Consider the following 15,150-nt stretch of genomic DNA (forward strand, 5'->3'; position numbering starts at 1 on the left):
TTCGAGGTAACCTGTTCCAGTACTGAAGTATCCTTACAATTAGAAGGGGTTTTTGTGTTCTAAATACCCTTTACAGCAAAACAATTCAACTACATGTTGTCCTACTTTCAGCAGGATTGAATAACCACCTTTTTACAGCAATCTGAGTTTAACTTATTGAATTTTCTCACGTTCCATGTCCCCCTCTCAGTTTCTTTTTCATGACAAAGTAAAAGTGTTAAACTCCTTTCTGTTTTGAAATCTTGTAGCATTTTGTCACACATCTCTGAATTTCTCTCATTTATTTATGCCATTTTGAAGTGCTGTCTCCCAGCCTGGATGAGGTACTTCAGCTGAGGTCATACCACCATCAAATAAATCTCAGTAATTATTTGCCATATCTTGCATATAGCACTGTTCTTATTTAATCCTTTCTTTGTGACAGTATCAGAGTAGGACTCTAATTTATGTGTCCTTCCAGTTTGACAGCATATTATTGATAATAATACATTAAGCATAGTTTTTCAACCAGTCAGGCACTACTTCATGTTATTTTCATGTAGATCATATTTCCCTGACTTGCTCATGAGTATTCAAGTAGGAATACATGAAAAGACTTATTAAAGTCAAAACATATCTCAAAGTCAACTCGTATCTCACATGTACTTCTTCTGCCTATGCATTAAGTCGGTTACCCTATCACAGAAAGGATTAGATTGGCTTTACCTGATTTATTCTTGACAAATACATAATGGCTATTTCTTACCATCTTATCTCATGTTGCTTGCAAACTGATTGTTTAATAATTTGATGTGGTGTCCTTTGGACACTGAAATTTGGCTGAATGATCTCTCTTATTTCCTTGTTCTTCCTTTTTCAAATCTAGATACTATCTTTGCCCTTCTCCATTCTCCTGGCACCTAGTCTGTCCTCCCCGAATTTTCAAATATCATTATAAATAGTTCAGAGGTTGCTTTTGCCAATTCATAGAGTACTATGAGATAAGTCTCCTCAGGCACTGATAACTTTGCCTTTTCAAACTTATTCTAGACATGTTAAGCCTACTGTTTCCACTCCTTGTTAATATTGCTGCCAGGCATCTGCTCGCAACCTTTTTATGAAAACTGAAGCAAAAAAGGCATCAGACACTTCAGTCTTTTCTGTGCCATCTGTTATGAGTTTTCTTCCCGCATTGAGTAATAGGCCTACATTTTCCTCTCTGACTTGCAGCATATGAAACATTTATTTTTGTTTCAGTCCCTGAATAGTTGTATTGCACTTTTCCTCTGGGCCTTTCAGTTTTTTCCCTTACTTTTTCTTCCCTGTTGGAAGTGTTTCCATTTCTGTATGAGTCCTTTTTTGGCTTTTGGGTCTTCACAGAATTTTTGGTGCAGCCATATTTGTCCCTTTTTGGCTTGTCCTTCTTCCACATGAGGATGATGTGCCATTGTGCCTGTAATGTCATCTGTCTTCAACACTGCCGTACTCACTAGGCTTTTCTTACTCATTTTCCCCTTTAAAATTCTTCCCTGCATTACTTGCTGGTTACCTGACTTTGTTGCAGGATGCTGTATGACAAATAGCCTGTACTGCTCTTCCACTATTTTCTCCCATTGCTGTCTTCCAAGAGAAGGTTGTCATTTGCCTTGCCTAAAAAACTTGTTCTCTGGAATCCATCTGTCATACCTTCAGAAGTCTACATTGTAAATGTCCACAGCTGAGGCTCCCTGTGTAGTTCACAGAGGGAAACGGGCAGTCTAAACATGGAGTTCATTATATATATATAAAAAATTGATTCCTTAGGATGCAAAGAATGTCTGCATGTGTGTATAGACACACACAGATATACATTTGAATATACATACACACATATTAATATATTTCCTTTTTTCCTGTTGTTTTCATTCCTAAACAGTTCCAAAACTGCACTGTGTTATGTTCTCCTGATTCTGCTTCCTTTTTCTTCTTAGTGACCTTTTCCTAAGTTTCTCAGGTCAGAAGTTATCAGTATGTGGGTTTCAGCACCAAAACCACCTTAAGGAATGAATTCCTGTCCTCCCGTGTCCCCACATGATTATTGTTTCTACCTCCATGCTGCAAAATTCCTACACCTGGTGATGCTGGCACAACTGCTTTGGTTTCCATGCTCATCTGTGTGTTGCAAATCTCTGCCAACCATTACTCCCCAATCACAGTAACAGTCCTAAGCTAGAAGGATTCACAGATTGTGTAATGGAATCTGCAAATTGCATTGCAGGTTGGAGAGAGGTTCCCGAAGTGTATCATATGGTCAGCTCTGAACATTTTTCTTTCTACTCTGCTTTTACATCTTTCTTTTTCTCAAGTTCTCTGTGGTACCTAACATCGTTCTGATGAAAGGTTGTGGCATCCTGGCACACAATGGCATACATTTCTTTACGTAACTGTTTAACTGCCTAGAAGAATTGCTTTTTGCTTTTAAGCACTGCAAGGCATTTTCCTCCCCTAGAGAAGGAATTCTGTGCAGCACAGCCAGCTCCTTGCTGGCCCAGGGGTCAGCAGGCTGGCACTTGGAAATTAATCTGTCTTGGCTTTGTCAATGCTAAAAACCAATTGTACAATAACAATTAATTGGTATTTAATGATGAACTAGCCTTTGTATTCTGTTTAACAGTGCTTTAGACATCCTAGAAGAAATTAATCTATCAACAGGGCGCAAAAATATTTTTAGTGAAGCTGCTCTGGAAAAGCTACTTGATAACAATCTTTCCCAAAAGTACAGCCGCATGGGATATTTATCATCACATAACATCATTACTGACAGATTCTATGATTGTGGTCAGGTAAGCTATTTTAAATAAATTACTCTACTAGAAAGAGTAAAATTTTCTCCTTGATTTAGAAAAGGTATTATAGCAAAAGCCAGAATCTGGCTACATAAAATGCTTTATTTTCTTTTCTTGAAGTTTCCCAGCATTTATACTAATTTCTTTTAATTATCTTTCTTTGTGGGTGAAATCTCATCATCTTCATGCTATCCCCTCGTTGCAATCTTCTTCCCAATGTAAGCTGTGCAGCTCCCAGTTCCTTTCCAGATCCTTTCTCAGACCTTAGTTCTTCTGGTCTCTACTTAATACTAACCTGACACTGAATGACCTATGAACTTTTTATTTGGTTAGTTTTACATGAAGAAGGAGAGAGTTCGTGTTTTCACCTTGGTCATGATCCTTTCTCTCACAAAGCACTGTTTATATATAAAGAATGACTCCACTCTGTATCATTTGTTAGTGCTGTGTTCAGTTTAAATCTGAGAAGGACTTTCAAAAATGCCCAAATGAATTAGAAATACCAGTCTTACAGAAAATCAGTGAAATACCTGCTCCTAAAGCAGTTGGTTGCTTTTGAAAATTCTATCCTATATCGTAGGCAGGAACATTTCTTTATTCTAGAACTGTTTAGAATGACATAGTAACAACAATTACAAGTTAAATTATTTATAAACAATCTTTTTTAAGAACATTAATGAAGAAAATGCAAATGAAGAAGAAACCAATTTCATGTATTTTAAATGACTTTATAAGTTCTTATGTAAGTCTTCTGTTAAGGACTCAGAATTTTAAATTACTCATTAGGTATCTTTTAATTTTTTTTTCTCTTCATCTTTAACTGAACAGAACAGCTTATCTTTTATTCTGATTTTCTTGTAGATAAAACCTGGGGTGAAATTTTTATCTTTGGAGGAACTGAGTATGCAAGAGCTTACTGACCGTCGGGCCATAATCTTCATTAATGCTAAGCCACGAGAAGAGTGAGTTCTGTTTGATCTACCAACATTTATTGCAATAGCTCATCTTTCCCATCATTTTCACTGTTTCCAGTAAAAACTACTGTACTATATATATATACACTGTATATATACACACATATATATGAAAAAGAGAGATGTCAGCATAGAACTTCATGTCCTAGAAGGCATAGATTTTCTATTTTATAAAGTAAGAATTTGGAAAATAACTTCTTTTCCTGCTAGACAGAAAAGATTTATTCAGTTGAGTTGCTTTTTTTTAACATAGCCATTAAGACTCAGTATTTAGCACCCTTCCTGATGGTGGGACACCCAGTGTTTTACTGTTTCTAACAAAGCTTGTCATCTGCCATGATAATTATGTCATCTAAGCTGAATATCAACATGCGACAATAAAACCTATGATTTTATGATCTTCTTGTACAGATAAATGCATGGAATTTTAAGCATAACATCCCAAGCATCAAGCTTTCAGACTTGATAAAGAACCTGTGTCCATTTCTTCTCTGTTTAAGTTGAAGCCAGCCTAACAAATCTCCTTAGATTTGAATGCAGGAAGTTGGTATTGGGCTTCTTTAACCTGGAGTCATTTCCTGTAAACAGTCTTACAGATCAAAGAATGCTCTACCAATATTTTGCAAGTCCAAAACCTTCTTCTCTGTCAACACATCACATATTTGGTTTACAGTATCATTATCTTCCCTTTTAAGCTTGTATATGACACCATAAAGATGTCTGAGAATATCTATGACAAATTAAACTTCCATGGTCTTTGTTGATTCCTAGAGTTGTCTTTAACTATCAGGTCTTCTTTCTTTGACTTTGATACAGCTTCTTGCCTTTGCACCTTGGCAGCAGTCTTACTCCCCAGTTACTCATATCCATCATTTGGTATTCTGTATTTCATTTTTGATCCCTGAATCAGTATCTGGTTTATTAGTGGTTATGTTATTTCTTCCACTTATGTAATTCCTATGAATATATTTACTGTCCTTTAAGATCAGAACTCAATTTTCATAGCTTAACATGCAAGTACTATCTCTGCAAATAATATGCAAAAATATCTTGTTCTGTTTCAGTGTCCTTGCAGTAGAGGAGAAGACACAAGATTCATTTTATGAACAGACTATCTTGTTGCCTTCTGTTTCCAGAAAAGGCAGTAGAGAAAAAGTAAGGTATGGTCTTAAGATTTACTTGTCAATACTCTGTTACTGCTTTCTAACATTAGAAATAGAATTCTGATTGAAAATAGTTATAGAAAATTTCCTAACATAGTACAAATGTTCACATACATTGTTAAATATGTTTTTGGAGTCTTTCTTTCACCTCCTAATTGCAGTAATCTTCCTTTTTCTATCTTAGTACTATTATTTGTCCTCCCTCCTCATGCTGTATTTGAACATCTCATATTTATTTGGCTGTTCTTCCTTTCAATATCCCTAGGAGGCAGTGAAATGCTGTTATTTTACAGCTTGGCAACCAAGACACAAGGAAGTTAGGGTACAAGTTCTTTCTCAGTTTAGAACCTAGACCCACAAAAAAGTTCCTACACTGCCTACACACATCCTTATTTCTAGAATAAATTTCTTCCAGTGAAATTCCATAGATGACTAAAAGCTGAGAAGGGTGTGCTCAGAACTGTCCCAGCAGTTCTGACAGCAACAAACCTAAAAATGCCTTTCTCTTGCAGCGCTCCCTCCGATCCCTACCATACACTAGCTACAGTCCTGCAGTCCTTTCTGTGGAACTGATCTGGTGGGCATGTCTGCTCATACCCAAATAGGTCAGAATCTCTAACCTTGTTGTGGGAACTTAATCTCCTGCTTTTACAGAAAGAAGATCTGAGCCTGTCCCTCCCACCCGCAGAGAGCTGACCACATGCCATTTGGGGTTTAGCAGTCTCCTCCTGGGTCGTTGTAGCTGTTTACTAATGAAGAGGAATAATGAACAGAGCTTTCTACTTCAGCTGTTAGGGCACTTAGCTGAGAGAGTTGAGACCAAAGCTCTAGTCCTTGCCTTGATGACTTTTAGTATAAATGCTTAACCCTTAGTTTGTTCCTGTGGAAGAAAACTGAACCCTCGTCTCCCAACTGAACTGGTAACTCTTTATGTAAAACAGCAGCACAATCACGACCACAACAGTACCTTTCAGAGAAGGCAGGTATACATGCCTAATTCCAGGGGAATGTTCAGGATTCCAAAACTAGTCCAAATAGAGGCTCCTTGCCATCAGTGGGATGGCGTCTAGTCCTTCACAGGAACATAGAATCATAGAATATCTTAAGTTGGAAGGGACCCATAAGAATCATTGAGTCCAACTCCCTGCTCCTTGCAGGGCTGCCTAAAACTAAACCATATGACTATCAAAAGATACTGAAAACAATTTTAACTGGCAATGTCTTGCAGAAAATGTCAAGCTAGTTTTTGTAACCTACAACTCTCCTTGGCTTTTCTGTTAGCTAACAGTGACCTGACCATTTATTATGCTGGTTTCTGTGGGTCCCAGTCCTGACTTCCTAATTTTCCTTATTTTATGGCATAGGGGGCCTTGGCCATGCTTCAGGGCTGTTAATTCTAGTCAGTGGTGGGCATTACAAAATGCTAAGTGCTGCAGGGTTTGAAAAGAAGGGAGAGATGGAGGGTCTGTTCTAGGAACGCAGGTACTGTGTTTGCAATTTTTAGCTTGGAGCTCATCCATGAACTATGATATTCTACTCTCTATACAGGCATTTTATTGATAGATAATGGTTGATTTCTTAGACTGCTTATATATTTCTGTGTATGTATGTATCTGTGTGTGCTTGAGAGATGAAATCAAGAGAAAATTGGAACCTGCTTTGTTATCTCAATAGTTCAATGGTATCTCCAATGGAGGCAAAGCAGGAGTCATCTGGACAACGGACTTCACTGAGCAAAAGCAGCGCTAGAGAAAAAGGCTTAAGGTATTATGCTTTGAATTATATGTGTATCAGTTTGTTTAAAACTGACATGCAAATTGTTGACAGATAATAGCTACTGACTGTGAAGAGTTGAGGTTCTAACTTAAATCAGGACCTGAACTGTGAGATAAGTCTATCCAAAAGTTATTGACTTACAAGGCAGATGTTTACATTCGACTAGTTATTTGGATTGCAAGCACTTCTGGAATTCAGTTTAAATCATTTTGTAGTAGATACCTGCAATGGTCCATATGAATTGCACTGTGGAAGGTTCCTGTTTGCATCCTGAAGGATGCAGAAGAGTGCATCTTGAGTGTCTTACCTCACTTACCTACTTGTTCTAGCTTCTAGCTTACCAAGTCCTCCTGATGCCCAGCATGCTCTGGTCATGACCCACCTTGTATATGCCAGTTTACTCAAATGGAGCAGGAGGCAAGGAGAAATACTGACCCCCAGTTATGTTTGCTCCGCACCAGTAGGGGATTCCAGTAGGAGATTCCTTCATCTCAAAAGATGCTCTAGAGTCATAGACCATGTTGCATAGTCTCAAGCAGCTTTGCAGAGCTGAGACACCTGTTCTGACAAGATAATATATTTGTTTATTATAGTGTGAGATGAGGATACCCTTGAATAGTTGCTTTTTAATGTCATTTATGTCAATTACACAGTAAATGACTGCTCTGTTAGCACCATAACACTTCTGGAAAGCAAAAAATTTTATTTAGGAAAAAACACCACCTGGCTCAATTTCCCATAGTAAACTTGCAGGGATACAAAGACTTCTTCAAGTATGAAATAATTGCTTTTGAATGTCATGATCAAGCTGTATGATTTATAACCCCATTGTCATTCATTTTGAATCCATAATTCATACATCATTATTATTATTAATTTGTGAGATATATGGGAGTTACTTGAAGGTCAGTATCTGACTCCAAGTCTCAAACATGCTTAGACTTTTTCGTACATATTTTGTTCCTTTGATCATATATTTCTGTTCATCATTATTTTGCAAAGTACTACTGAACACAGTTTAAAGCCATTGTTTTGAAAAAGTGATACTACTTTATATAAACCATAGTTGAAAGCTAAGAGAAAGGGCAGTTGTAATTGTCTGCTGGAATTGTTTGAATTAGATGTAGAGGAAGTGCCTAGTTGATAGTTTGACATATATTTGCATAGACAGCAACATTTTTGATCAAACAGTTGCATATCTGATATACACATTGACTGGGCTAAAAGATAATATTTAATGTAGACTGATAAATGGACATTTATTCCATGCTGTGTTCCAGTACAGCATTTAAGGAAATACTTTCCAATGCTCATTCAGTCCTTTTCTAAAGACAGCCAAAGCATTAAGCTAGGCAAAAAAAGGAAAGAAAATAGGTGTCATGGCTGTCTTTTGGTGGTAGGGTATCATATTGGCTGCCTTCTTCCTCACACTGACCCTCTGGTGACCCATTGGACTTCTGTACTAAAGTTGCAACAGGAATCAGAAACAGCTTGGAGACTGTTAACTACCAGGAGTTCTCATTTGCAATGTTCCTCTGCATCTGCGGCAAGTATGTCTCAAAAGTAGTGAGACAGCTTTGGGAAAGGGGAGTGATTTTTTTCTGATGTCGTAATTCCCATTGGTAAATAAAACAGGAATAAAAAAGAGGATAGGAAAAAGATAGCAGAAGTCTACTGCAATTGTTACTGATTATTTCATAGCACTGAGCTCTAAGACAGACATGGTGAACTGAAGAATTGAGGAGTAGGGTAGAGGTGGGGGTGGAAGACAACCTTATATCAGCCATTCCACCAAGGAACAGAACATAGTCATACCTCAGAGAAATAAGGAACAGAAAAAAACAAACAAACCATTGTTCAAACCTGTCCTTCTCAGGTTTTTTCTTACTGAAAACTGAAAAGAAGGAGAATAAGAGTGATTCAAGAGTCATTTGAGTAGACAGGAAAAGGGAACAAATTCTGCTATAGCACTATAATTTAGCAGTGCACTTTTAACAGGGAAAAGAAAGTACTGGGAGAATAGAAGGGAAGAGCAGGGCACGAATAGAGAAAATGGCCAAGGAACAAGAATTATACCATTTGTAGAAATAGTTGTTTTGAAAACCTGCTAAGTAAGACACCAGGGAGGTGGGAATAATTCATTATTTTTTTTAAACAGGGTATTCTTAACCATAATTGTAAGTATAGAAATGGAGAATTAGGTAGCTGCTTAATCTAGCATTGTATGGTCCCCTGGCTATAGTTAGATAGAGTCACATTAGATTAAATAAAGAAAACTGTTTGTCTGCTTTTTTCAAGTATAAGTGTAATTAATAACCAGAGCAGTTTATTTAAGAGGGTGGTGAATTTTCTATAATTTGAAGATAAAATCTTAATTGGTTATCCTTCTAAAAAAATGTGCTTTGTGAAATCTATGCAAAAGGCTTTTTGTGAATATGATAAATCTCAGTAGGTAAAAGAAAAGTTTGCGAAGTATTCTGAAGACAAATTGCTTGAATTAGATTACTGATAAAGGTATATGCCCTTCTGCTTTGTCCAGTGCCTTCCATCTTAAGAGTGCTGTTCATCGTAAAAATTTTAAGAATAAATTGAAAAGCATACAATAATGATAGTGTGCCCTGACACCATGTACTCTAGTGGTCCTTTATTTCTTTTTTTTCCTTCCAAGAATGCCAGAAGTATTGTGGATTTTAAAAAATAAGCCAGAACTGTTAAATGAGGAAAGAAATTTTGTCATATTTCACATTAGAATTATTCAGGACCTATGCTGAGAAAAGACATAATGCTTACAAAACACAAGTTCCATGTGTTCCCACAAATAAAAAATCCTAAACTGTCTGATTGTATAGGTCTTAACAATACCTCTGGTAAGATACTGATTTTATAGTTGCTGCATAACTTGTGAAATGCACAGTATTCTAGCTAAGCAGAACAAGCATTTCATTTATACCTCTGCTAGGTGCTTATGATGCCTATTTAGGATCACAGTCATTTTTCGGATTCTGAACATTAGTGAAAAATGTAGCGTGTACAATGAAAAAAGTCAGCAAAAACAGATCTCTCATAAAATCTTTGTTTGACAAACCACGTTGTAGTTTGTATAATGCTCGAAGTACATGGATTTGCAACTACAGAGACTACCGCTTGGCACGTCCTGTCAAGATTTCAGCCATGCTCTTCATATTATTTGTTCCTTTATTTGAAGTCCAGATTTCTATTGAATAAAAACTCATGGGAGTTCATGATTTTTAATTCACGACCATACGCAACCAAACTGTAACTGTCTAAAAATGTTTCCTATATGCTCTCTAAAACCTTGTTCTTATTATTATGTAGCTGTATGTAGGTGTCTTCTCCCCTGGATAATCCATACATGGGAAAAGCATATCAGAGCCACAGACAAACATAAAATGAGAAGAATTTACAGGAATATTAATACGGTAGTGTCATTTGGTTCCTAATCATCTGCAGAGGGCATGTTCCACAAATATTGTCTACAGCTTTGTAGATTTTGGACTATTCATTATGAAGAGAAAAGATTTCCCCTACCTTTCCCCCAAACTCAGTTTGTCTAAAATGTCCTGTTGGAGAACTACTGTATTAGAATTTGGACTTAGAGATTACAGTATTCTAAATAAGTGTATATTGTTTTCTATGTAAGAAAAGGAAAGGGGAAAAAAGAAGAGGAAAAAATGAAAGAAGTTATTCAGATTATATCTGAAGTCCAGGATGGATTAAATCTAGAAAATTCACATTGGCTACCACCACCTGACTTCATTTTACTGGATTACATTAATGATGCTTCCCAAACAATCCTACCACTAACTACTACCCGGGAACAGGTTGTGGCTCTTGCACAGTGAGTACTGAATTGTATTTCCATAAATAATGCAAATAAGTTATTTGGTAAAATAATGGTTTTCTCATCCAAGGGCAACTTTGACAAATCTGTTATTTTTTGTGTCCTTAACCAGCTTTGGTCCAGAATTTTGACATAATTTTAGTTTTTAAGCTTTTTGTTTCTAATTTTGCTTCAATTAGTTTAATTTTTTGAAAATAAAATATCACTTGCAACAAAAGGCTACAAATTTCTCATTTTGTAAATATTCACATGGACGATTTCAGGTTTTTTCATATTTATAGATCTGTACTGATCCTTTCCAATGAACACATCAGCTGCATATAGCATCTATATCATCAAGGAACAGGAGAGACGCAGGTGCTGCAGAGCCTAAATACCCAGGCTACAACCCTAGCCTAATACTGAGACTCTTGCAAGTTGTATGCGTCATGTCCGTTCTTTCTCTTACAATCTCTTGCCTAGTTGGTTTGGAAACCCCTTGGGACAGAAACTCTCTTGTATTTTGTTCTCCTTTGGAGCCCAAAGCATGAGACATTTTTCTAGTGTAGTTTTTAGGTGCTACAGTAATTAACATCCTGATGATTTAATAGTGCCAGAATATTGCAACGGTGCGTGTACAGACTGTTGTTATCAATGTGTGATTCATTAGTTACACTGACTACTCGGCCTGGACACCAATCACTGTCATCTCCAAGCCGTGTGTCTGCTTTCATCTTCTCCTTAGTTTAACCTTTACTATCTTAGCAGTTTCCTGCTGCTTCCTGAATCTGGAGAGTTTGGCGTCAGATCCCGCTGAGTCTCACAAAATGCATTTCTTCTACTAACTCTCATTTTTAATGAAGTGGTCTAATGTGATATGAGGAATGACTTTTCTGTTGATTGCAAAATTTGACAGGACAGATACTCATCCTTAACTATCAAGCTGCATATAAATCATGCTGCCTTCCTCAAGGTGGAATCCATAAAATGCTCTTTCAGATCCGCTCTTCAAACACACCAATGAAATACTTGCAGACACACAACCCAGCAAAACAATCACGGGAAATTTAAGTAGAATGTTTTCTGTGGGGATTTTAATGTGTATGTTCCATTTTAAGTGGCTGCCTGAACAGCGTCTGTTGAGTAGGAAGGGGAGGAGGAGGCAGCTGCGGCAGCCCTCAGCAGCCTGGCAGCTTGAGCAGAGCTCCTGCTGTGCTCACCGGGGAGGGAGCCAGGCAGATGAGGGAACACACGATAGTGCTGGCTCTCTCCTTTTAAACAAACGCAGCACATCTTTGTGCACACACAAGAGCGGGTGCACGTAGGCTCAAGAAGCTTTGCACTCTACTGAGGGCTGGCTGTAGGCACAAGCAGCACAAGGGACTGGTTGGAGCTCCCCACTTCTTCAGGCTTATCCAGTAATTCTCAACTTCAAGATACAATGTCTAGCCTGCTCAGTGATAACTCCCTGTAGCCATGCTGTTGCAACCAGCACCTCCTCACACCCTAGGTTTTGGGAAATACAGGTTTTGAGGTTGCATGCATGTACTGTGAGGACAGCACCTGTTCACAGTTACTGCAGATTCTAGCTCCCTGTCTGAAGCAGTGGCTTGTGATTCCCATGTCAGCTCTGCAACACCTTGTCCAGAGGGAGAACCCTCGATAACACTTGTGCCTGTGGCTGAGGACACTCGGAGGAACAAAGGTCTTTACATACAGGAGCCATGCACAGGGGAGGCGGAGGTGTGTGTATGAGGAGGCATAAGGACTTACAAATCAGGGCTTGATCCTGTGTGTGCACAGTCACCCAAAAGACACACTTCTTGCAGTGTTAGCACAGATTGTGTGTTCTGATCTTCTCTTTCTTTGACTGAGCCATTCTTTTTAATGGATAAATACACACCCCCGACCCCCTGCAGTATAAGAAAGCACATGTAGAAGTTGAAGTACCCTTTCTGGATATAGTTGCTTTCCTATGTTGGGATCATTACCTGTGGCTTTATTTTTGTCATATATATTCTCATGTCTTTATTACTATTCCAAACAAATGGAAGGGCTAGGGATTGTAATATGTAGCTCATGTAATCTGTTAGCTGTAAGGAGGGAGACTAGCTTCCGAACTGCTTCCTCAGTAATTGCATTGTTATTGATGATTTTCTCTGAGGACTTTGTGCCTATACTAGACCTCTCCAGAATCTCTGCTGACAGCTGTTGCACCTTGCTTTAGGTCTGTGACAAATATGAATGACCTGAGTTATGGCTACCTGTATTTAACAGTGATCATATTTAAAATACCAGTTACTAAATAAAATAATTAAAGTCAACATAGAAAAAGTATTAAAGTCGTATATGTCATTCACTTATTTCTTGTACGCATTTCATTTTGCTACATTTTTGTGATAAATACAGGAGGAATTATAGATGTAATTATCCTGGTATACATTGGAACAGGTTTGTTGCAGACAAGATGGGTGGCCCGATTGAAAGAGAAAAACTGCATGACTTCAGCTGGGAACTTCACATAAGTGAAATAGAATTTGAACTGAAATGCAACATTGTGCCTATCGGGAAAGTCAAAAAAGGGACGTTCTACCACAGGGCTTTACTTTTCAAGGTACATTAATTATTGATGTTAAATGGATATTATAAACTAAAGTATACACCAGTGTAATATTTATATGCATGCAAAAGCTTTTGTATACACTTAAGTCATTTTTCATTGGCAAAGTTGACTTCCCAGTGAATAAAAGCCAGCATTGCTTCTTTCTGTAAACATTCTTGTTGTCATTAAATTGTCTTAAGTGATATCAGCAGAATACTTGATAAATGGCAAAAAGCCAAAATATTTGATTGGGAATCAAAACATTTTACATTTTCTGTAAACTGTAAAATATTGAATTATGCAGCTTCCTTTTTTTTCCATGCTGCAAATGTAAACTAGTTGGGAAATCTTTCTTTGGTATCTATCCAGTATTCTATGATAGTGTGTAACAGCTTTTATGTTGCAGTTTTGTAGACTGGGAAGATTAATTGCTTCTGTCTTCATGCGAAGACGTACTGGTGCAGCCTGCTTATCTGTCCCATCCTTTTTCCTTGGCCATTGGGTAGCTGGACTTTTCTCCTTCTCGGATGGAAAGGAAAAGAGAAGCGAGGGCCTAGCACATTAAGTGGGAAGGACCTGGGAAACAGTATGCAAGAGAAAGAGCACAATCCTAAATTTATGGTATCCATGGGGAAGGAAAGTTTCTGATGTATTTTGTAGAGGTCGGAGGGCACGACTTAATTGTGCTGAAGCAGCACTGATGTTCACTTATCCTCCACTGTCCTAAGAAACCTTTGTAGGGATGGATCATCTCTCTTAAAGCCACAGCAGTCTAAGCAATGGATATCCTTGTCCATTTGTAACAAGTTAAAGTCTTTCAGGGTTTCATTCCTTCACAGCAGATGCATTCTGAGAAAGCAGTTTTGTAGCTGGAAACCATTATAGGTTTGTCAGTGATAGCACAGCACAGAGGAAAGGCAGGTGTTTCATCTAGCAGGCGTTTGCCTCGCATTTCATTGCTTCCCACGTTCGCGGGACCGAAAAGCCAGAGGCGTGCTTTGGAGTGGAGCAGCAGTCCTAAACTTACACTGATAAAAATGTTACATTTTTACACTTAGTATTTCATACTAGCTATATATGTGCCATGTACCTGGACAGTTCTTCTAAGTGTTATTCAGAAATAAGTCTTCCAACTAGAACAAAAACTTTGCTGGGTACCATGGGTATTGCACTTCATTGAGATCTGAAGGACTGGCTGATAAACAAATGTGGCTGAAAAGAGTTAAAATGAGTATTTTTCATGTTGTGCATAGAATATGGTAGAAATAAATAATATTTAAAAATCTACACTTTCGAAGCAGAACCAACAGTAAAGATTTGCAGTTTGGAACACTTTAGAGGTTGATGAAGTCTGTTTCAAGATAGCTCTTGGCCTTTCAGGTATTTGCTTTCTTTTTAAGTATCTCTTAGCCTTACTGTATGTCGGACAAGCTACATGTGTTAACTGTGATTAACTCCTTTTTCTTTCCTTTTTAGGTGATAGCAGACAGAATTGGCATTGGCTGTAGTTTAGTTCGTGGCGAGTATAACAGAGCTTGGAATGAAGTTAAATTGGTTGATGACTCTCCTCAAGGAATAGCTGGGCTTCTGCTTCCTCCTCAAGAGTATATTGTAGATCTAATGTTTCAGCCAGGCTTTTTGATAAAACAGGGAAGTGCAGAGGCAGTTCAGTACAAACATATTTAATTATCTTGACAATTTTTGCCAAAATAACTAATATTTATGAAACATAAGGGGTGTCAAGTCCAGCTAGCAAAAAGAAGCGTATCTGGTATGTTGTCCTAAATGTTTAATTAAACATATTTCAGGTATACAACTTCAATGCTTAGAAATTTTGTTAATTTTTTGGTACTATTTTAAGAATAAATGGTAAAACTATAAAATAAAATTTGGTAGATCAAGAATATTTGGTATGTGTTAACATTATAATGCTTATTAAATAGGTTTAAATTATTTCCAAAATACGATATATTATTTTTTCTTATGTTCC

The 15,150-nt window shown here is 37.5% G+C and overlaps 1 protein-coding gene across 2 annotated transcripts in view; it reads left to right on the forward strand.

The window, feature by feature from the left end:
* The window catches only part of ARMC3 (armadillo repeat containing 3), a 50,756-nt gene extending 35,910 nt beyond the window's left edge, over positions 1 to 14,846 (forward strand). The window contains exons 12-18 of one of the 2 annotated variants that reach the window (XM_010290783.1): positions 2,633 to 2,801; positions 3,666 to 3,766; positions 4,843 to 4,938; positions 6,616 to 6,705; positions 10,379 to 10,576; positions 13,010 to 13,172; positions 14,637 to 14,846. In XM_010290783.1, coding sequence (XP_010289085.1) covers positions 2,633 to 2,801; positions 3,666 to 3,766; positions 4,843 to 4,938; positions 6,616 to 6,705; positions 10,379 to 10,576; positions 13,010 to 13,172; positions 14,637 to 14,846 — 1,027 coding nt within the window. The remainder of the gene's footprint in view (positions 1 to 2,632; positions 2,802 to 3,665; positions 3,767 to 4,842; positions 4,939 to 6,615; positions 6,706 to 10,378; positions 10,577 to 13,009; positions 13,173 to 14,636) is intronic. The other variant, XM_010290784.1, reaches the window with a different exon arrangement.
* The last annotated feature ends 304 nt before the right edge of the window (positions 14,847 to 15,150 follow it).

This window comes from Phaethon lepturus, unplaced genomic scaffold (assembly GCF_000687285.1).
Source record: "Phaethon lepturus isolate BGI_N335 unplaced genomic scaffold, ASM68728v1 scaffold9247, whole genome shotgun sequence".
In the NCBI taxonomy this organism is placed as follows: Eukaryota; Metazoa; Chordata; class Aves; order Phaethontiformes; family Phaethontidae; genus Phaethon; species Phaethon lepturus.